At 32.5% G+C, this 24,590-nt stretch overlaps 2 protein-coding genes across 7 annotated transcripts; one reads left to right on the top strand and one right to left on the bottom strand.

Moving 5' to 3' along the window:
* The first annotated feature begins 792 nt into the window (after positions 1 to 792).
* Positions 793 to 13,833, top strand: LOC110660243 (uncharacterized). Of its 6 annotated transcripts, XM_058142708.1 has the most exons (8): positions 889 to 1,026; positions 9,151 to 9,226; positions 10,091 to 10,165; positions 10,940 to 11,140; positions 12,342 to 12,566; positions 12,638 to 12,703; positions 13,071 to 13,553; positions 13,646 to 13,833. In XM_058142708.1, exons 4-7 carry the CDS (start codon positions 11,021 to 11,023, stop codon positions 13,164 to 13,166), a joined length of 507 nt encoding a protein of 168 aa, XP_057998691.1. In that variant the 5' UTR covers positions 889 to 1,026; positions 9,151 to 9,226; positions 10,091 to 10,165; positions 10,940 to 11,020; the 3' UTR covers positions 13,167 to 13,553; positions 13,646 to 13,833. The 6 variants fall into 6 exon arrangements, with proteins under 6 accessions (XP_021674168.1, XP_057998690.1, XP_057998692.1 ...); XM_058142710.1 differs by lacking the exon at positions 9,151 to 9,226 and having other exon boundaries at positions 904 to 1,026; XM_058142709.1 differs by lacking the exons at positions 9,151 to 9,226; positions 10,091 to 10,165 and having other exon boundaries at positions 883 to 1,026.
* Positions 13,834 to 20,363: 6,530 nt separating this feature from the next.
* On the bottom strand, positions 20,364 to 20,855 carry LOC110661978 (uncharacterized). Its single transcript, XM_021820844.2, has one exon. It carries the CDS (start codon positions 20,853 to 20,855, stop codon positions 20,364 to 20,366), a length of 492 nt encoding a protein of 163 aa, XP_021676536.2.
* Between the last annotated feature and the right edge of the window lie 3,735 nt (positions 20,856 to 24,590).

The raw sequence follows: 24,590 nt of genomic DNA, 5'->3' as shown, positions 1-24,590 counted from the left end.
CCATCGAAATCTAAGGTGAGCCATATGCGAGCACAAATTTAACGTGCGCACTTGGAGGCCTCAAAAGGAAGAGAGCGTTCTCCAGCTCTCAATGATGGTGGACGACGATGACGTGGGCTTCGGCGAGTTCAAGTTCCAGTCATTGAATCCTAAAGTCCATTCTAATCCCACTGTGATCGACGGGCGAGATTCAGCTGTAGCTGCTGCCACCGATGATGACGACTGGGGAGATTTTGATAACTCCGGTGGGCTAGCCCACACCCTGTCGCTCCCCCAAATCTCGAAGCCCCTTGACCTGTTCGATTTCTCTACAGAACAAAAAATGAAAAACAACGAATGTGAATTGAATCAACCTGGTTCAGCTCCTGGTCGGGTTAACTCGGACATGGCTCAGTGGGAAAAGCCAAAAGGAGCTTTGCCTCTTTCGATCTTCGGAGACCTAGAGGGAGAGGAAGAAAAATCAGGTGCGGCGGGGGATCCATCTTTTGGCGATGGTGGTGCTTGCTTTTTCTCTAGTAAAAATGTTGATTCTGTAAAGAATGGATCTGGTGTAAATGTGAATGACTTGGTTGCTAATTTGTACGGAGTGATCCTAAAAATGGGTTTACACCAGATTTGAGCGGGTCGAATTCTGTAGACGAAACGAATAAGAACGACACAAATTCAGATTTGAATTTGTGTTTACTGAATTTAGGTGTAGTCGAACCTAATCGGAATGCACATCCACCAGATTCGAGTTGCAATTGGGTATATCCGAATGGGAATGACTTGAACGCAAATGGTAAAGATGAGATGAAATTGAATTCACATTGGGATCCATTGAATTTGAATACAAACGTAACGAATTCAAATAAAGATGGGACGAATTTGGTTTCAAAAGAGGTAAAATGGAGCTCAAACGGAGGTAATTCCGTTTTGGTTGCTGACAATTGGGGATTTGATAATGGTGGTGATGATGATGATGATAATGGGCGGGAATTCAAGGATGCAGAACCCAAAACTCCGCTGGGTGATGAGATTTCTAAGGTAAAATTATGATTCTTAACATTGATATCAAGTCGGCTAGTAGTGAAGTTTATTTGGCGCTGTTCCTTAATTTTATGGTATTTAGAATTAAAATAACTGTTTGTGCTTTTCTCTCCTGTTTTTTATGGAAATTTGAATGCAATTGTGGGCATAGGTTTGATGGTTCATTTTTGCAAATTTATTGATCCAGCCGAACCATTTCAAGACTAACTGTGAAAACCCATATACATTTATTATTTATTATTATTTTATTTTAATTAGCTAACAATAATTTAATATATATATATATAAACGCGAACGAGACGAGGTGAGCGGGATGTCGTGGGACGAGAGGCTATATATAATAATAATAATAATAATAATAATAATAATCAATTATTATCCAACAACAATTATGATCAATCCAATTTAATACTAATGATCAAGGAAATAAATTTCTAGGGTAGTTGTAACAAATCAATGAAAGAAAATAAAATCAAATTCACCCATTATTGAATAAGGAATGAGAATTTTTACCTTGAAAACAGAATCGAACGTGATGCATATAGAAGTAAAAATTTAGGAATTCTCTGTTGAGAGTATTTGATAGAAAAAAGAGGTAACAAACAGGTTTTGAGAGAAAAGTTTAGCAGAAGAGAAAATTCGGTCCCCGAATTTGAATAGACAAAATTCTAACCTGAAGAATCAAATAAGTGAGGATATTTGGCTCGCATTTCAGATTCTGCCTTCCATGTGGCCTCACTACTTGAGTGATTATGCCACAAGACTTTGACTAAAGCCACTTCCTTAGACTGGAGTTTCCTAATTTGTCGATCTAAAATCTTTACTGGTTGCTCCTCATATGACATATCATCCCTAAATTGCATGGTTTGAGGTTGGAAAACATGAGATGGATCTGGTACATACTTCCTAAGCATAGAAATATGGAAAACTGGATGGACATGTGCAAAACCAGGTGGAAGGGTTAAACGGTAAGCAACTGCTCCAATTCTCTCCAAAATTTCAAATGAACCAACAAAACGAGGGCTAAGCTTCCCTTTCTTCCCAAACCTCATGATTCCTTTCATAGGGGAAACTCTCAGAAATACATGATCACCAATCATAAATTCTACATCTTTACGCTTAGGGTCAGCATAACTTCTCTTTCGACTTTGAGCAGTCAAAAGTCGATCATGAATTAGTTGAACCTTCTCTGAAGTTAATTGTATCAACTCTGGTCTAGTAAGCCTTTTTTCTCCAACTTCGTCCCAACAAACCGGTGACCTACACTTTCGACCATATAATGCCTCATATGGAGCCATCTCTATACTTGCCTGATAACTGTTATTATAAGCAAACTCCACTAAAGGCAAATGATGATCCCAACAGCCACCAAAATCCATAACGCATGCACGAAGCATGTCCTCTAATGTCTGTATGGTCCTTTCTGACTATCCATCCGTCTGAGGGTGAAAAGCAGTACTAAAGTCTACTTGTGTTCCTAAAGCTTCTTGGAATTTCTTCCAAAATCGAGAAGTAAACTGAGTACCACGATCAGAGACAATGGAAACTGGAACTCCATGAAGACTAACAATCTTGTTTATATACAATTGTGTAAGTTTAGCAAAGTCATATGTAGTCTTCACAGGAAGGAAATGAGCAGATTTTGTCAATCTGTCCACTATCACTCAGATTGCATTGTAACCACCTCGTGTACTAGGTAAACCCACAACAAAGTCCATGGCAATATGCTCCCATTTCCACTCGGGAATAGGCAATGGCTGAAGTAACCCAGATGATCTCTGATGTTCTGCCTTAACCTGCTGACAAGTCAAACATTTAGCAACAAAGTTTGCAATATCCCTCTTCATGCCACCCCACCAATAATGCTCCCTTAAATCACGGTACATCTTAGTTGAACCTGGGTGTACTGTGTAAGCAGAATGGTGTGCCTCCTCCATGATTTCTCTTCTCAACTCATCAACATTGGGGACACAAAGTCTAGTGCCATAACGAAGAACTCCATCATCATTCAACATGAATCCTTGAGCTTGGTCTTGATGAATATTATCTATAATCTCACACAGCTGAGAATCCCTCTTTTGAGCAGCCTTAATTCGATCAATCAAGATAGGCCTAACTCGAAAATGTGCTAAGAATGATCCAGCTATGATTTCAAACTCTACTCCCTGATCTAGCAACTCATGCAATTCACCAATCAAAGGCCTCATCTTGGTAGATATATGGGCTAAACTACCAGAAGACTTCCTGCTTAGAGCATCAGCCACCACATTAGCCTTTCCAGGGTGATACTGTATGGTGCAATCATAATCCTTCATCAATTCTACCCATCTTCTTTGCCTAAGATTAAGATCACGTTGGTCAAAGATGTATTTGAGACTTTTGTGGTCAGTGAAGATTTCACAAGTCTCACCATACAGATAGTGCCTCCAGATTTTCAAAGCAAAAATTACTGCAACCATTTCCAAATCATGAGTTGGATAATTCTGCTCGTGCCTTTTCAACTGACGAGAAGCATATGCAATAACCCGTCCATGTTGCATCAAAACACATCCTAAACCAATCCTAGAAGCATCACAATATACTACATAACCCCTGATCCGGATGGAAGGGCTAACACTGGTGCTGTAGTTAAACGAGTCTTAAGCTCCTGAAAACTTTTTTCACAAGCTTCAGACCACTGAAATTTCACATTCTTCTGTGTCAACTTAGTTAAAGGTGCTGCAATAAGAGAGAAGTCTTGAACAAACCGTCTATAATACCCTGCTAAACCCAAGAAACTACGAATCTTTGACACAGTTGTGGGTCTAGGCCTATGAAGCACTGCCTCAACTTTTTTCTTATCAACGCACACCCCATCCTTAGATACTGTATGGCCTAGGAAAGCCACACTATCTAACCAAAACTCACATTTTGAGAACTTGGCATATAGCTTGTGTTCTCGTAAGGTCGGAAGGACAATTCTCAAATGCTGTTCATGCTCCTCCTTACTCTTTGAGTACACTAGAATGTCATCGATGAACACTATAACAAATTAATCTAAGAAAGGCTTGAAAACTCTGTTCATGAGATCCATAAAAGCGGCGGAGCATTGATAAGACCAAAAGACATTACAAGAAATTCATAGTGTCCATACCTAGTCCTAAAGGCCGTCTTGAGTATGTCTTCTTTCTTGACCCTCAATTGATGATACCCAGATCGAAGATCAATCTTGGAAAAATACTTTGCACCTTGAAGTTGGTCAAACAGGTCATTTATGCGTGGAAGAGGATACTTATTACGCACAATTACCTTATTCAATTGCCTATAATCAATGCACATTCTCAAAGACCCATCCTTCTTCCGTACAAATAACACAGGAGCACCCCATGGAGAAACACTAGGGCGAATGAACCCCTTATCTAGTAGGTCTTGTAGTTGCTCCTTCAACTCCTTAAGTTCTGCAGGTGCCATACGATAAGGTGGCATAGATATGGGCTCAGTTCCAGGAACTAAGTCTATACCAAACTCTACCTCTCGCTCCGAGGGTAAACCTGATAAATCTTCTAGAAACACATCAGGAAACTCCTTAACCACTGCAACATTCTCCAAACCTGCACCTTCTACCTGAACATCTCTAACATAAGCTAGATACCCTTTACACCTCTTTCGCAATAATCGTCTAGCACTCACTACAGAGATAAGATTACTAGAGGCCATACTGCGATCTCCCTGAAATTGAAATTCTGCCTCCCCAGGAATTTTAAAGAGTACAACTTTATTATAACAATCCAATGAAACGTGATAAGTGGCTAACCAATCTATGCCTAAAATCACATCAAACTCAAACATATCCAAAGAAACAAGATCTGCAGCTAATTCCCTATCTCCAATGTGAACTGTACATCCCCTATACACCATATCAGTGTCTATTGCATCCCCCATAGGTGTTGATACAGATAAAGGATACTCTAACAAAGTAGGTGGTGTACTAAATCTCATGGAAAAGTATGGAGAAATAAAGGAATGACTGGAACTAGGATCAAACAGTACTCTAGCATCAAATGAGCAAATAGGAAGTGTACCTGTCACTACTGCATTAGATGCCTGAGCATCCTGCTGAGTCAAAGCAAAAACTCTAGCTTGACCTCTACCACCAGATATCTGTCCCTGAGTTTGAGCAAATCCTCTACCACCAGAACCTCTACCACCCTGTCCACGACCACCAAAACCCTGACTTCTACCACTATACTGTGAAACTGGTTGAACCTGAGAGGGAGCAGAATGTGTTGCTTGACCAAAGACTCGAGTTGTCTCACTAGTAGGACAGTCCTGTCTACGGTGTCCCAGCTGTCCACAACCAAAGCATGCTCCAGTGACCCAATGACAAGTGCCCTCATGTGGCTTACCACAATGCTGACAGAGTGGTAATAGGCTCAGTGCTAATCTGGTTATACCGAGCATTCCCTGCATGTGTCCTCTGCTCACGTCCTTGACCAACTCCAGATTGATATGCCCTATTACTAACTGTAGACTGAGAACCCTGCTTATTATCCTGATAAGAACCCTGATGACTCTGTCCTCTGTTAAATTGATTACCTTGACTATCTTTCTTAAATCGCTTGCGCTGCTCACGAGCCCAGCGTTCATCCATCTGTCTAGCCCGATCAACCACCTCCTCATATTTAGGTAGTCGTAAAGGAGCTACACAATCAATTAGCCTGTCTCGTAAGCCCCTTTCAAACCTGCAAGCCTTCTTCTCCTCATTTGGAATCAAGTGTTTACCAAAACGGGATAATTTGGTAAACTTCATCTCATACTCTGTAACTGTCATTTTACCTTGCTTCAAGATTTCAAACTCCAAAGCCTTAGCCTCTTGAACACTAGGAGGGAGAAATCGCTCTAAGAAGAGAGAGTGAAATTCAGGCCAGAGGATAGAACCTTCAGGTCGCCCATTCTTCTTAGAGATATACCACTCACGAGCAACTCCCTTAAGCTGATTTCCTGCCAACATCACCATCCTAGCACTACTGCAACCCATAGTGTCATAACACCTCTTCATGTCATCTAGAAAATCTAAGGGATCAGCTAATGCATCCTCTCCAGTGAACTCCTTTGGTTTTAACTTGAGAAAATCTGTAGAGTCAAGGAATCGAGCCCTATCCTGAGCTGGTGCTGAAGTAGAGCCAACCACTGGTTGCTGTGGTTGAGTTGTAAGATACTCAGCTATAGTATTAACAGTACGATTCACTGCATGCAATCCCGCTGCCAGATCTGCCACAGTAACTTGACCAACCCTAGGTGCTTGAGCTGCAGTAGCTAATTGGAATGGTTGTGGCTCAGTCTTAGCCATAGGCGTCTGTTCAGATGTCTGATTAATAGTTTGAGGTGGCACCTCCCCTGTTGGATCAAGGTTTGCACCATTAAGACCCTTGGCCTTAGTTCTCCTCTTACGTCTAATAGACCCAGGCACCTATTCATTTTAATAAACAAGCATTAAATTTGAAAATGTGAGCCAAATTAAGACAGGTGAAAAAGTATGAAGGACGCAGATATCTGAAGTAATGATAAACTGAAAAGACGTTAAGGATCCTATACTCCGCAAGTTTACTAGACCTCAACCGAGCTCTGATACCAACTTTGTCACGACCCAAAATTCTGAACCGTGACCGGCGCATAATTTAAGTATTCTTAAATCATGCAAGCCTTATCAGAGTATCTTGAATGAATATTTTGTCACTTACTAATCCCAAAAATAGGGAAAATCCAAATAAACAAAATGCTGAATAAACATCGTAAATATCCCATAGGTAAACTGCGGAGTCGCTACAAATTTCAAATAAAAACTTAGACTGTTCAATAAATTAAACTAATTATTAGTCCGAGAAAACATGAATTCGGGCATACCATGAGAACAAATCAAAGTTGTCCCTCTCCAGAAAATGGACTGAATATTTGGATCACCGCGAATTATACCGATCCAAAAGGATATAATGCATGAGAAAACGTGGTTTGAGCTAGATGCTCAGTGAATGATAATTATAGCACATAACGGAATAGGAACAGGCAGACGCTTGATTAGTTTCACAATGATTTTCTATTCAATAAAGTCATGCTCATGCTGTCAAAATCATTAATAAAATAATTTCATAAAACATATATATAAAAGAAATTCATTCAATAAAAATTTTATGGTACAGTGCACCAGGGTAATGATACCCCACATCACCAAAGGCCAGATGGTAAGCGCGCTACTAGATATTAGATACCTTCCTCCTCCTTCACAGATATCAATGCATATGATACAAATGCAAACCATAAACTGCAATGATGCATGACTCGACAATGCAACCTAATACCGTGATAGTCCACACGGCGGGGCCAGATAACAGAAACAGATATTGGGCACAGGTACCAATTCAAAATAGAAAATCAATTTGTACAAATCAATCAAAATCAATAAAAAATTTCAGATAGCAAATAATAACTGATAGTGCAATTCCAATAGTGTATTTCAATAGTTTCAGAGAGTCAATAAAATCAAATCAATCTCAAATCAATTCAGTATAACCCATCGATAAATTTTATAGTCAAATATCAATCAATATAAATACATCAAAGGTCTGTTCCCGGAATCCTAATGGGTCTAATGCAGAGATAATTGACAAAATCAATTATTTAATCAAAATCGAAATAAAAATTCAATAATAAAATAAAACTGTAGAAAATCACATATAAAATAATTGTTAAAATATTGATTTAAAATTTCATTTAATAACAAACTTAATGCTAAGAAATTTTAAAAGGGACTAAAACGGTGCCATGTACTATAATTATCACTCACCTGGAACCTCCAAGACAATAGTTATTTTCAATGGAAGAGAGACAATTTCAACTGACTGATTGAATATTTGAATCTCCTACATACCCAAAATATAAAAGAAAAATATTAAATAATAATAAAATATAATAACTTATATATATATATATATATAAACGTGAACGGGACGAGGTGAACGGGACATCGTGGGACGAGAGGCTATGTATAATAATAATAATAATAATAATCAATTATTATCCAACAGCAATTATGATCAATCCAATTCAATACTAATGATCAAGGAAATAAATTTTTAGGGTAGTTGTAACAAATCAATGAAAGAAAATAAAATCAAATTCACCAATTATTGAATAAGGAATGAGAATTTTTACCTTGAAAACAGAATCGAACGTGATGCATAGAGAAGTAAAAATTTAGGGATTCTCTGTTGAGAGTATTTGATAGAAAAAAGATGTGACAAACAGGTTTTGAGAGCAAAGTTTAGCAGAAGAGATGATTAGGGTATATATATATTTCAAGAGTTCTATTAGGTGTAGAATGGGATAAGAGTTATTATTGAACTGGATTGTTCAGATTGCAGATATATATTTAATTTCAAAAATAATATATATATCTAAAAATAAATAAATAGACCATCTAATAAAATATATATATATATTTTTTTTTACAATATATTAAATTATTGTTAGCTAATTAAAATAAAATAATAAAAAATAATAAATGTATATGGGTTTTCACACAACCCAGTTCAATAATAACTCTTATCCCATTCTACACCTAATAGAACTCTTGAAATATATATATACCCTAATCATCTCTTCTGCTAAACTTTGCTCTTAGAACATGTTTGTCACCTCTTTTTTCTATCAAATACTCTCAACAGAGAATCCCTAAATTTTTACTTCTCTATGCATCACGTTCGATTCTGTTTTCAAGGTAAAAATTCTCATTCCTTATTCAATAATGGGTGAATTTGATTTTGTTTTCTTTCATTGATTTGTTACAACTACCCTAGAAATTTATTTCCTTGATCATTAGTATTGAATTGGATTGATCATAATTGTTGTTGGATAATAATTGATTATTATTATTATTATTATTATTATTATTATTATTATTATATATAGCCTCTCATCCCACGACGTACCGTTCACGTTTATATATATATATATATATATATACTTTTTTTTTTTTTGGAAGCATCCCTGTTCATCTTCGGTGCCTCACTGTTCATCTATATATATATATAAGTTATTATATTTTATTATTATTTAATATTTTTCTTTTATATTTTGGGTATATAGGAGATTCAAATATTCAATCAGTCAGTTGAAATTGTCTCTCTTCCATTGAAAATAACTATTGTCTTGGAGGTTCCAGGTGAGTGGTAATTATAGTACATGGCACCGTTTTAGTCCCTTTTAAAATTTCTTAGCATTAAGTTTGTTATTAAATGAAATTTTAAATCAATATTTTAACAATTATTTTATATGTGATTTTTTACAGTTTTATTTTATTATTAAATTTTTATTTCAATTTTGATTAAATAATTGATTTTGTCAACTATCTCTGCATTAGACCCATTAGGATTCCGGGAACAGGCCTTTAATGTATTTATATTGATTAATATTTGACTATAAAATTTATCGATGGGTTATACTGAATTGATTTGAGATTGATTTGATTTTATTGACTCTCTGAAACTATTGAAATACACTATTGGAATTGCACTATCAGTTATTATTTGCTATCTGAAATTTTTTATTGATTTTGATTGATTTGTATAAATTGATTTTCTATTTTGAATTGGTACCTGTGCCCAGTATCTGTTTCTGTTATCTGGCCCCGCCGTGTGGACTATCACGGTATTAGGTTGCATTGTCGAGTCATGCATCATTGCAGTTTATGGTTTGCATTAGTATCATATGCATTGATATCTGTGAAGGAGGAGGAAGGTATCTAATATCTGGTAGCGCGCTTACCATCTGGCCTTTGATGATGTGGGGTATCATTACCCTGGTGCACTGTACCATAAAATTTTTATTAAATGAATTTCTTTTATATATATGTTTTATGAAGTTACTTTATTAATGATTTTGACAGCATGAGCATGATTTTATTGAATAGAAAATTATTGTGAAACTAATCAAGCGTTTGCCTGTTCCTATTCCGTTGTGTGCTATAATTATCATTCACTGAGCATCTAGCTCAAACCACGTTTTCTCTGTCTGTTATCTATTTCAGATCAGTAGAATTCTGCAGCTGATCCAAATATTCAGTCCATTTTCTGGAGAGGGACAACTTTGATTTGTTCTCATGGTATGCCCGAATTCATGTTTTCTCGGGCTAATAATTAGTTTAATTTATTGAACAGTTTTAAGTTTTTATTTGAAATCTGTAGCGACTCCGCAGTTTACCTATGGGATATTTACGATGTTTATTCAGCATTTTATTTATTTGGATTTTCCCTATTTTTTGGGATTAGTAAGTGACAAAATATTCATTCAAGATACTCTGATAAGGCTTGCATGATTTAAGAATACTTAAATTATGCGCCGGTCACGATTCAGAATTTTGGGTCGTGACACTAACAAAGGGCCAGTACCTAATCTTAATGGATCCAATTCAAATTGGAATGAATTGAGCTTGGAATTTAATGGGTGGAACTCTAATTTTAATAGTGTTAATTCAAGTACAAATTCTATGAATCCGGGTCTAGTTGGTGAAAATAGAGAAGTCGTAGATGGTGATGGGGATGATGAAGAGGATGGGTGGGAATTCAAGGTTGCAAATTCCATGCCTCAGGTTGGAGATAAGAGAGTAAAATATATATATATATATATATATATATATATATATATATATATATATATATATATAATAATAATAATAATAATAATAATGATAACTTATGCTGTTCAATTGATGTTTAGATCAGAAAACTTTACATTCTTAGTAAACAACGAATAAATTACGATATTAAATTTCCTCACTTTCGTTTATGTATATGTATAAATGGAGCAATAGTATTGTTATGCTTCTTGGTTCTGAGTGTTTATTTGGTGACATCATTGGAAATGTTTGGATGGCCAGATCAAGACTGAATCTATGCCAATCCTGAATTTTAATGGGACTGGTTTAAGCTGAGATGTGTCAAGTTCAGATTCCAGTGGGATGAATCCAAGTGAGGTGAAATCAGATGAGAAACATTTTACCGCAAACTTAATTGATGAAAAGATGGATTCTGGGAATGCTGATGGATGGGCCTTCGAGGGTACAGAACTAGAATTGCAGGTCAGACATCCTAAAGTAACTGCTTGATTCTGGTGATTCTGTTGAACTTTGAGTTTGTTATTTGTATCTTCTTTTTTGTTGCTGAGAAAACTAAGGAAATAGAAATAAATTGAACTTTTGATACTTAATAAAACTAACTGTGTTTTAGTGTTAATTTAGCGGAAGCCTTTGTTTATTCTTCTGGCAAACAATGTACCTAAATTTAGAATTTTGATTTTTTTTTTTCATTCCTGCTTCATATGTAATTCATAATTTTGTAAACAATCTGAAAGCTGCAGAGAGCTATTGATTTCTAATCTGCAGTCTAGTTATAACAATATGAATCCATTTTCTTCAGATTAGAACTGAAAGTGGACCGATATTGAATTTTAATGGGAACAAATCTAGCTGGAACACATTGAACATTGAGTAACATTGAGTTTGGACAAAGGTTTGAATCCAAATTTAAATGGAGTGAATTTGGACGCAAAGCAAATGAATATGGATTTATTTGAAGAAAATGATGATCTTGGGGGCAATGATGGATGGGAATTCAAGACTGCAGAATCAGGATCCAGGCCTGGAGATGAGAATATTAAGGCACAAGTACAGTCTTGTGATTTGTTAGATTTTCAATCCTTTATTTTGCTTTCTGTTTGGTTTCCTAAAAACATAAAATTAAGAGGAATCTTTTTATCTTAAACTGATATAGTTTTGTTCTCTGGTTTTTCTGAGACTCAAATTAACAATGAAATATCAATGATTGGTTTTTTTGTAATGTGAATGTCACCATTTTCCGAACATTCAACTGTATTGTGAACTTATACTGTTCTCTCACTGATTTGCAAATTATGAGGGACTAGAGTCTTCTGTATTATAAAGATTGAGTAAAAGGCTGGTGATGTCCTGGACATTCAGGTGGATATTTTACTTTCTGAATATAACGAATATTTATGTGTGTATACATGTACACATATTTAAATTGTATTTGCATTTCAAAATAAACTTTTTAAGCTGTATAATTAGATTGTATTTATCAATTTCTGCACCATTGGGTGCTTAACTTTTTCCACTGTGTGAGTGGATGCATGCCTTTGAAATGGTTCACTTCCCTTATTTCTGTTTGATATATAATTGCTTGATGAGGACCATTTGAACATCTATATGCATAACTGTTAAGAATATTCATTTGGTTATGGTTCTGACATTTTGTAATTTTTAGGATGATGAGAGAATGCCAGAAAATTTTGAGGGAGCTCTATACATATTTGGTTTTGGCAATGGTATACATGGTCAATCAGACTTTGGATTTGATTTCAACTCAAGCTATAAAAATAAGCAGAATGATATTGAAAACAAGTTGCATTATCCCCAAGTTGATGCAAAAGCTGGTTCTGATGAACACTCCTGGGCATTTAAGGATGCATTTTCAGAAGCTGGATCAAAGGTATATCTTGTTTTCTTTATCAATATTGACTTTGGTTAGAATTTTCAACTGAGTGTTTATTTTTGTTGTAGGAAGAGCCCAAGGTTGCTGAACTTGCTCTTGCTGTGGAACCATTGGTATTTGGTGATGAGGTCCAGGTGGATGATTCATTTCATATGCTTAGTATTTTGATGGAATTCTATCCAGTGAAATTCAGTAAATTGTCCCTTGCATTTAAGAGCGAATCACATGCATATTATTCTGCTCTAAAAAATACATCTTAACCATCTAAAAACATGAGAAGTATTTCCTACTGTGTCTGTTTTATTTACCAAATGCAATGTTTCTCCATTTTTCGATTGCCTGGTAGTTTTAATTTCTTCAATTGGACTTCTATTTCTTATATACCAACTTATTATGTTTGATTCAATGCATGACAATGACAAAGTGAAGGTCGTTGGTTGAACATGCTTGCACACACATAGTTTTGCTCTTTCACTGATGTGTTTCCTTCTTTATGCTCAGGGAAACAAGGGTAGGACAGAAAACCACAAGGGACCCCTGCCTCTGTCCCTTTTTGGTGATGAAGAAACAGAAGCAGATGATCCCATGATCCATTAAGACATTTCAACTCAGAACTCCACGCCTGATAATAGTCCCCATTTAAATATTTCTATCAATGATCTAATATCAAGTTTATATAGTCAAGCTGAGCAGAGTACTTCAGTTAATGATGAACAAAGTCTCAGAGAAAAGGGATCGAGTTCCACCAAAAGTGTGATGACCTCTAATTTGGCAAATGCTAATCATGATTTTGATGATGATTCCTGGGAATTTCAAGATGTCTCTACAGGAGCCAGAGCTGAGTACCAGACCACTGTTATTGGTCTTGGAGAGTCTCATACAAATTATTCTACCAAAACAGAGCTAGATGATTATGTGGAACTCTTTTCCAAATTGAAGAAAGAATTGCACTATATTGCGATGTGCCATCTGGAAAATCTAAAGGTCAGTAGACTGCCCAACCTCTCCTTCTCTCCCTCCCCAATTCAAAGTTGAATCATTAATGGCATTTAATTTTGAAATCTGCTTTTTGATAGAAAAATCAAAGTTCTGGTGCTCTTATTGGTCAAGACGCAAAAGTGCAAGCTCTTGATAAAGAAATACAGGTTCATTCTTATGTTTGGTTAATGCATATACAGAAAATATATCTATGTAGACTTATGTGTAATATCATCAAATTGTTCTTTAAATATCATTACCCATTAAAAATGACATAATTTTCATATATTATGTAACATTATATACTTTTTACATTATTAAAAATATACGAGGGCAATTAAAATAGTATAAGTAACAATATAAAAAATATAATGTCACATTTGACTTTATAACGTTTTTAAATTCTTTTATACTATTGTTACAGTAGATCAATTAGCTTTATAATACAGATTTATTGTAGTGTTTAAATCATTATATTAGGTGTCATTATTTTAATGCAAGTGCCGAATATTTTGAATATACTGAATATAAGTTTTATTCTTCTATAATCTTTACAGAAGTAAAATCTTCTCATAGATGATATTCTTCATATATATTCTCTTCATTTCTTTTATCTTATTTGACTTGATAACGACTTTTATAGTTATCAATACTCCTATCTGTTGAAGGGAGAAAATATGCTACGATAAATATACACTGACATTTGATATTGTTTATCCTTCAATTTTGTTTATTATCATTATAAATTATAAACAAATTGAAAATTGTTTTTTTTTTTTTTAAGTAGAATGTGTATCCATATTTTTTGCGTGTAATAGCAATATTATGGACAAAAAATAATTGCTTCCAAGTATGTTATCCTACCCGTTATTTTGGCAAGAATTATATTTCTCCCAAATTTTCTTTGAATATTGAACATTGGATACATTTCATTGCTAATGGGTAGTCAAATGATTTTTAGCATTTTATATAGCTTAAGAGCAATCTTAAATAGTACCCATCACCCTCTATCGAATTCGTTGCATTTACATAGCGTATTACTTATCTTGCTTTTTGTTAGAATCATAATTAACCATACTTGTTCAATTCATAATGTTTTAGAAATTCCTTGTACAATAGTCATCTCGCATATTTATCAATCGATCATATTCTGAAAAACTCTGTTAGCATTATTCTATATATAACCATGTCTATAACACAAAATAATCATGTCTTTTTTTTTATCCCATTATTCCCCCACTTTCCCACTTTTATATGTACTAGTTTTAATCTTGTAATTTTTAACAATAATATCATACATCCCTTAGTTGCTAAAAAGCAAAAATTTCTTTTTATTGTGAAAGCTAATTGCAAGTATCTAATGCCACTAATAAATAAAAACCATTAAATTAAAGCAATTACCATATATAACTATTTTTAACATATGAATTTCATTTATTATATAATAATTTATATGTACTTGATTATAATTGCATAAATATGAAATCGAAAACTTTTACTATGATTAGGACAGTTAATAATATTTTAATCCAATAAAAAAATTAATTAGCATTACTATTAAATCATCTAATTTGATGCTACGCAAAAAAGTTACTCAAGCTTCAATAATTATTTTTCTTTCCAAATTATATTTACCTAAAATTTGATTGTAATAATAGGAAAAATATATATCTAATCATACTCTAGATATATAAGACTATTTCATATTTAGAATTCTATTTATATATCAAAACCTAATCTTAAAAATAACATTCACGTATATATATATAATTTTATAATTTTATAATTTTATAATTTTTTTTAGAAATAGAATTTTTTTATTATATGTAAAATTTGAGTAGTATTAAAATTTGTAATATTGTAAATAATGTAAAGAGTTTAGGATATTTTTAGCAAAGTCAATGCTCCCTCTCTCTCTCTCTCTCTCTCACACACACACACATATATATATATATTATATTGATTATAGCTAGATTATAAAAAATTATAGATAGATTAATATTTTTTTTATTTTTATTTTTATTTATTATTTTTTTTATTTTAGATAATCACTTCTTATAAAATTTTATATTTAATTGAAATTAAATATATGTATGATTAAGAATTTTAAATTTATATTAACTCTTAAATTAAGAACTTTAAATTTATATAAAATTTTAAATTAATTTAAATAATAAAAATATAATTATAATTAATTTTAAGAATAAAGGACAATTTAGGCAAAGTCAATTTTATGATTATAGCTGGCCACTCTCTCGCTCATTTTCTCTTTAGTTTCATCTTCATTTTTTAGACAAAATTCAAGAACACTAAATGTTGTTGATCTTGAATTATAAGTGAGAAAGTGTTTCTCACCACTTCTAAAGAGAAAAACTCAAACACAACGTACACTTCCTCTCTTCTAAGTTGCTGGTCGAACCAATAGGAAGAAGAAAGAGAGTTTTGAGTTGATCAAGAGGCTTTGATCAAGGAGCTTGTGTGGACAAGATAGAGGGTCAATAATTAGTGACCTAGCTTCCCGGATAAGTTGTTAAGAATTTGATTATGCGCCTATTAGGTAAGAAGTTTTTCAAAACCCTAACTTGTTAATTTTGGGGAAAATATTTCCTAATGGCAATTAGACTTGATTAGCATTTGAAATATAATTTAGTATGACTAAATGATGTAATTTTCAATAGTTTAAAGTGGTTGCATAATGCATGAAACTCTAGGTTATGAAAAATTTTAAATTATTAATACTTGCATCTATTGATAAATTGTTCTTGCAATTGGTGCAATTCCTCTTTCAACAGACTTTTTTTTAATTAATATTTTTAAATTTTAATATAATTAAATAAGATGTTAATTTAGCATAACTTATCTAAAGTATATAAAAAATTTTATTGTTGGATGACAATTTTTTATTACTATTTTTTTTTTCATTTAGAAGACCTATTAGTTAAGTTAATTATACATACATACACATAAGTATTTATAACTTGGCATACCTTTAATTAATATTTATCTTAATGATCATAAATAATTTTTATTTGTATTTTATATTTTATTAAAATTTTATTTATTTTTTTAATATTTATTTTTGTCTCTAATGTCGAATTTTTAGAATGCAATGTAACCGTTATTCTCAAGTTTCAACATGGGGCAGGCTTCGTCTAAATGGGGGATTAATTGTTAAAAAAATGTGAAAAAAACCATTTACAATTGTAGTATGAATTTGGAACTGTTTATACAAGCAGTGTTTACTTTAAAAAAAGTCATTGAGAAGAGAGGTTTCAAAAAAAGATTTATAACAAAAAGAACGCAACTCTTCAAGTACGTCAAAACTTGTATTAGAGGTTTGAGAATATTTTTTTTCCCCTAAAATTGCTACTACGAATAGAGTTTTTTTTAACAAGTCAAATTATTAATTTTTTGGCAAAATGTGAAATTAATGTTCTTGAAAACATCACTAGAAGTAGCATTTTCAAAATTACGTCACATTACTTTCTACAATTTCTACACACTTAGTATGACATAATAATCAGAGAGTGATCTAATATGACACAATCATTGGAGAGTGATTAGAGAGAGAATGACTTATAAAAATGACATTGGCAATGGCGTTTTCATAAGCATCCAATGGTGTTTTTAATGGCTCTTTTCATCTATAAAAGACCAGCTAAGCTTTACTATTTTCTTCGACTACATTTATTCATTTTTTCAGTTAGTTCTCTTCTTCTGGGTTTTTTTTTTCTTAATATTATTTAGTAGCGTTCTTAACAATTTTATTATTTTCTGGTCGTTTGGCTATTCATTGATATAAGAATACTGACATTCAGGTTTATATTTTAATATATTTTCTTAATAAATTTTAATATTATTATGAAATATTTATAAGTCTAATTTTAGTAATTACAAGAGGTTTCCTTGTAAAAAAAAAATATACAAACTTATAAATATTTCACAATGATATTAAAATTTATTAAGAAAAAGTATTAAAATATATATAAACATAAATATTAGTATTCTTCAATTGATGGAGAGCCAAATAACTTGAAGATGATAAAATTGTTAAGAGCATTACCACATAATATTAGAAACAAAAAAATGAGAAGAAAACTAACTAAAGAAATAAATGAATGTAGTAAAAGAAAATAATAAAACTTGACGAATCTTTTATAGATGGAAAGAGCCATTGAAAACGCCATTGGAGTGGCATTTCTATATGCTTATGAAAACACCACTCCCAATGGCGTTTTTATAAGCCATTATATGCCGTACTAGGAATGCAGAAGTTGTAGGGAGTAATGTGATGTGATGTGATGTGACTCTAAAAACGCTACTTCGAGTGGCATTTTTAAGAGTATTAATCTCGCATTCTGTTAAAAAGCTCGTAATTTGACTTGTAAAAAAAAAACTCTATTGGTAGTGGCGTTTTTAGGAGCAAAGAAATATTTTCTGTAGAGCCTTTGACATAAACTTTGACGCACTTAAAAATTCTATTAAAAATAGCGTTTTCTTTGTTATAAACTTTTCTTTGAAATCTCTTTTCCCAATAACTTTTTTCTCAAGCCAACATTATTTTTGTAAATAGTTTCAAATTCACACTACAATTATAAATATTTTTTTTCACATTTTTTTAACAATTAATCCCTAAATGGGCACTTGACATGTTACTAATAGTAATTATTAGTGTCTTGGGGCTAGAATCAGACCTGAGTTGGTCTTAAATCAGATTGAAATCGCTCAATTTGATTTTACATTATTTTTTTTTTCACTTAAAAAATAAAATAAAAGGATTTTATAGTCCAATTATCACTGAATTGAAATTATCGATTTTACTTCAGAATCGGAAAGTGACCAGCTCTATTATGAGTAATGTTTCATGCGTTGGCGTCCATGTCAAAGAACAGAGCTCAGTGTCCCTTTCTCTGGGGCCTTGCAATTTGGGTTTGGCAATGGTGTGTATCTTAATCATTGCATTATGTTTGACTTGATTAAAAAAAACAAAGGAAAGAAACGATTTGCAAATGTGACTTCCCACTTCCCAACTACAACCTGGTTAGGCTATCCATTTAGAATCCCAAGCCAGTTTGGTATTGTTTTTAATCTTAAAAACTGGTACTTAAATTATTGTAGAAATTTTTATAATTAAAATATGCTAAATTTTCTTTAAAATAATCTTTAATAACAAGTAATTAAAATATTTGTAATGTTGGTTATTATCAAACTGACGTCAAATAACTTTAGTGTTTCCCTGACATAAGCTGCCCAGCAGTGTGCAATTCCACAAGATTATATACATTTTTAAAGATATTTAAAAGAGTTGAAAGCAAAATCACTTTACCAGTGGGAGCTGGTGGGAGCTTGTTTCCCTTTTCAGTGTGAGAGAGTCCTCTTCCTTCTCTCTCAAATGTTGTTGGATTTTCTTAATTTGGCCGGTTACTATCTTCTGTCCTTTGGGCAAGTGACAGTCCTTTCACGTGTCTGAAGGCGGTTCCCTCTCCCCATTGATGTGTATGTAATTATGGATAGTTTTCGTCTGATGTTTGCGTTGCTGGTTTGCTAGTTGAGTCTGTGCTTTGCGAAGGATTTCTGGTGGATTGGCTTTACCATTTAATATCTATTATTCTTAGTTATTTTACTTATGTGTTATATGAATTATTTATTATTTAAACAATATAAATTTATATATATATTTATGTTTTATATTTATATAATTATATTATAAAATTTTATTAGTGATAAAATTTTTAATTTATTATAATTTTATTTTAAGCATAGATAAATAAATAAATAAATTAATATATTATTTTTAAATTATGAATATAAGTTTGCTGTAATTTTTATGCTTTCTAGAAATTAAAAGTTTCTATAGGAACATTTATTTTTTATTTTTTAAGCACAATATACATCTATACATACAAATGAGATTGGACAACTAATTTATCAAACCTAAATACTAAGATTCTGAAAAAAAAATATATATATATATATATGAAGCACAATGAAATTAACAAAACTAACAAGTGAAAAGGAGGAGATTTTAATAAGCAGTATATTCAATATCTAGCATATGTGAGAAATGAATCTATTTTCTAATATTACTAAATTTTATTAAATTTTAAAATTTAAAATTTAATAAATAATAGATTATTTGTATTTTGCAATTAATTCATATGTACATATTATTAGATAAAAAAAACAAAATCAATATTTAATATTATTTTTAATTTAAATTTTAAAAATTAAAAAATAAACAGACTGAAATGAATTTTAAATAATCTCTATATCCTTATTTACACATTAATTAATCAATATCTTTTAGTACGTAGTATATTAATTAATTAATATTATTTGTCAAGTGACTTTTTTTGGTTTGTTAACTTATATAAATCAATAAAAAATAATAATAATTAACTAGCAAATGGTGGGTAGTTGCCAATTAGTTATGATTAAATTTAATGCATTATACATATGGTTTTTAAATTTCACCTAGAAGGGTATGCGTGCACACACACAAACACAAAAATATTATCTCAGTTTAATAGATATCCTCAAAAGATCCATTATACAAGGATCGATTAGCATAAAAATACTTAATTATGGTGAACACTTAGACAACAGGCAGATAACATGTCATCACCAAACATGATTTTGGTGGGACTTTATTCAAACTCGCAAATTAATACTAAAAACACCATACTTTAAGATGCAAACTATTAAGCTGAATTGCGTGTGTGTGTGTGTGTGTGTGTATATATATATATAAAAACTTGATGGCCCCCGTGCAGCGCTAGCTAGCTTTTCTCCGGCATTTCATGACTATATGTCATCTCAATCAGAACGTTCGGTTTGCTGGTCAGATTTCAAGGCTTCCTTGTCCTTTTTCTTACCCTTCTTTGCATGCTTATTTGGTTTATGGCCACGGTGGTCAAAAACATCGGAGATGTCCAAATGAACACCAGGGTCATTGGTGTTATAGCTGCTACCGAGCATGATAGAATTGTTCACAGCTTGGAAATTGCTGTTGACGTAGGTATCCAATAAGTCAGGCTCACCTGCTGAAACGCCTCCTTGGGGAGCATTATTTGGTACTTTTTCATCCAACTCGGTTCGCATTGTTGCTCCTGTGTTTGTTCCAGCAAGCGTGATGATTCTTACGCCATTTTCGTCCTGCTCCGCCTGTTGGGATCCACCTGTTTTGTGAAGATCCCCAACACGAGATGTTATTGCATTCACCATGTCTCTGACCTCTCGATCAAGTTGTTTATGCTTGTCACCGTCAGAGGAGGAAGAGTGGCTAGGCTTTGTTGGTTCAGGAACCATGATTTTTGAGATTGGCAAATTAACGTTGGGGTGCAGGCCTAGAGGATATGCAAGAAAATCTAGAGCTTGCAGCCTGGATTTAAGAGTAGATCATGGACCCACTGTCATCAATTGGAATAACTAAAGGAAGGGAATAACTTAATCAGAATGATTAAATTTATTCCTTCTAAATGAAAAAGACAAGGATTACTTGGCAACCACTTCACCTTACCCTAATTCCTTTTGTGATTCTCACTCTTTAGGCTTTTTTGCTATTCATTTCATGGAATGGCCCAGTTTCTCTTTTTGAAGGAAAGAATAATCCCAACACATTTCACTCTTTCTACATCATATATTTAGACGAGCTTATAGTACAACCAATCGAATGAAGGAGAGATATGGTCACTGCTCATGCCACCTCTCCAGTCAAATTAGAAGACTGGAAACACGTTGGAACGAAACCTCATCATTAGTTAAGTATTAATGTGTTATTGTTAACCCAATAGGGTTAGTTCAATGGACAATGACACAAATTCCCTTTTCTCATTAATTAAAAGTTTGATTCTGCTAATAAATCATACTTCAAAAAGTAATAATTTTAATATGATAAATTGATATAAGCAAGTGTGTCCTTAACAAGGTTCAATACCAAAAAAATATATATTATTGTCACACTCAAATAGATAGATATGAGAATGTTTGAATTTTCTAAATGTTCACTTAACAGATTAAAATTTATTAAAAAGTATTTTTTTTTTTGCCATTAAAACCTTTTATATATATATATATATATATATATATAAATTAAATATCAAATTTATATTTTTAATAAAACTATTATTGAAACATTATCTTTCATTTCATCTTATATTTTAAATTTTAATAATTACATATTTTAAGATGAAATTATTCAGCTAAACATCATCTAATAATATTAATTATGATTAAAAAAATAAATTAAAGTGAAATTTAAAATTATTATTTATTACTTATGCTAAAAATTCTTTAGATCTTATAAGATAAAACTATTTTCATTTTCAAAAAAGAAATTAAGATATTTAATATTTTTTAACTTTCAAATATTTATATACTAATGATTAAAAAAATAAGTTGAAAAGTTAAATTTAAAATATATATTTTATTGTTTGCACCAAAGTAATTAATTTTTTATTAATTATTTTTAAGCCTAAGAATTAATTGAATTAATTTTTTGTAAAATTAATTTGATTTATTTTATTTTATTAATTTGATTAATTAATGGCCTAAGATAATTATTAAATAAATATATAAAAGAGTTATCTAGTAGTTAGCTAAGATAGAGAAAATTATTAGCAGTTCCAGGAAGTTATAATGAAGCGAACTGATAACTACTAACAACTGCAGAACGTGAAAGTGTCTTCCAGATTCTTTTAGGTATCTGCAAAAAGAGTTATAAATGTCAAATGAGCAACAACGTGAAGAGCACCCAACAACTCAATCAAACAACATAAATCAAACTTCGGTAATCTATTTATCTTTTATTTTTATCAGTTTTTATTTTTCCAAGCCTTTGTATTTAATTTCAAGCCTTGCAATCATTTTGCAATCAATCAAATTAGTCTTTTATTTCAATTACTTATGAGATTGACAAAGATGCGTACAATAGAGTCAATTTTCACAGTCGTTTGATTAAGAAGTCAGAGCACAAAACTAGGTGTTACACTCTGTATCTGGTACACTCATAAATCGTAAGTTGTGAGACAGTCGAGATTATTTTCTAAAGAAAATAACCTTTGGCACGTCCAGTGAGACAAATTCTTACACAATGTCAAAACAAAAATCCACACCGCTATTTTAGTTCTTTGGAAGCAACCTCATGCCTCTGAAAACCATAAGCGTGCCTAGCAAAGAAGCCACCAGGTCTCAAGACATGGAGGAAAGCCCTACTACAAAAGGTCTAAAAGTTCAAGTTTCTCTCATGGTTGAATGCCTTGAAAGGAGGTCAGGCCCTCAAGGAGAAGAAATTCAAAATCTGCATAAACTATATATACCTTGTCTACCGACCTAATTCAGGGGCGAGATGATACAGCTTGTAGATGAATTCTTAGTTCATTGAAAATCTTACATCAACCATCACTGATGTCTTGATAAAAGACATGGAAAAGTGGTTGGGAAGCCTTATCCAGTCAGTGGAAAGAATTGATATAAGTATCAAGAAAGTACTTGATAAACTTAATTCACCAGTTCCAATTCTATCCAATGGCCAAGTCTCTAGGCTAGAGGAATCTTATAATTTACTGATACTCATTCTATTTTCAGGTTTGTGTCAATCAATAAAGAAAACACACCCTATAGGTTGGGTTCCATAGAGACAATAATGCTTTCATGGTAGAGTCTTGCGCCTTGACTTGTGACAGATAGGCAATCTTCCCTTCTTTTCAAACTCTATTTTCCGATGTGAGGGAAGTAACTTCCAACATTTAATCAAACTTTCTGAATTAATCGGCTTTATTTCAATCTTGGTGTGATCAAATGGTGGCAAAGACCCAACTTTTATGTTGACATCCCCTTCTACAGCTTGCAAAGATTTTGTTGGGTGACTATTTTGAAGATACCATGATAGTATTGATGCTTACCTTTGCAAACAAATGACTTGTAATACCTATGCTAAAAGAAAATATCATATAAAAACCTATTAGCAAATAGATGACAAAAGTACAAAAAGGATGGATCATTATTAAGACTTCATGAGAGCTCATTCTCGTAAATGTGAATGTGGATGCATGCATAATTATTATTTAAATCAAGTTGTTTTGAGCCATAATATCAAAGTGAGAAACTATCTGTCCATCCATCAGAGTAGCACAATGTTTAGATTCAAAGAAAAAACATTAATGCTATTATGAAAATATCCAAGTGGTCAGCGGTTTGACCATAAATTAAAAGGTTTCACACCTTTACCTATGACTTATGTGACGTCATGTAAAGGTAAAGTAGAAGAAAGTATGACTCTTTTATCCTAATAGGGAAATTGGCCTATTTTTTTGACGTGATATCTAGCGGATGGTTCTACCCTTAACGGTGGATAGCTATAGCTTTTAATATGAAGAATTTTGGTTTTGCTTTAATTTACTAAGGCTTAAATATTCTTAGATTGTCCCTACTACTATAAACAGTAGAGCCTTATTCATCACCATGATGCTGATGGGGAGATTCACGAGTATCACAATATATGAAACAAGTTTCAATCTGAGCGAAACCTTCATAGATATTGATAGAGAAACTCACAAGTATTGTTTACACAACTTCTTGCTATGTCCTAAAAGATTAAAAAAAACAGCCCGAATGTAGTGCTCAAATGTGTGAGGACATTTTGTGAGTGCAATGTGTGTGAAAGGACATACCAACCTCTTCCCTTTTGGGGGAACCATAACTACACAACCGATCACAAACCAAAAGAAAGTATCCAAACAACAATCATATGTAATAGAACAAATTGCTAATAAAAAAATGCATATGAAAGCAAAAGAATTATAGCAACATTATATGCAGTTTATTAAAGAATAAGCATAATCTATTAAATTTGATCAAACACAAGAAACCTCAATATTTCATAAGCTAACTCCATAATTAGTGACATTATTCTATAAGAGCATAAAATTAAATCCACTCTTGGACCTCTAGACCAAAAGTTTTGGATTGTTGTCCCTAATGGAGTAACCAATCCATTACAAAGGTTTTTGTGGTTGCTAGGCGATTCTTATCGAAGTGCAAAAG

The sequence above is a fragment of the Hevea brasiliensis genome, unplaced genomic scaffold (assembly GCF_030052815.1).
Source record: "Hevea brasiliensis isolate MT/VB/25A 57/8 unplaced genomic scaffold, ASM3005281v1 Scaf7, whole genome shotgun sequence".
NCBI lineage: Eukaryota > Viridiplantae > Streptophyta > Magnoliopsida > Malpighiales > Euphorbiaceae > Hevea > Hevea brasiliensis.
The sequence above is the reverse complement of the archived record's forward strand: the minus strand, read 5'-3'. Positions and strand labels throughout refer to the sequence as shown.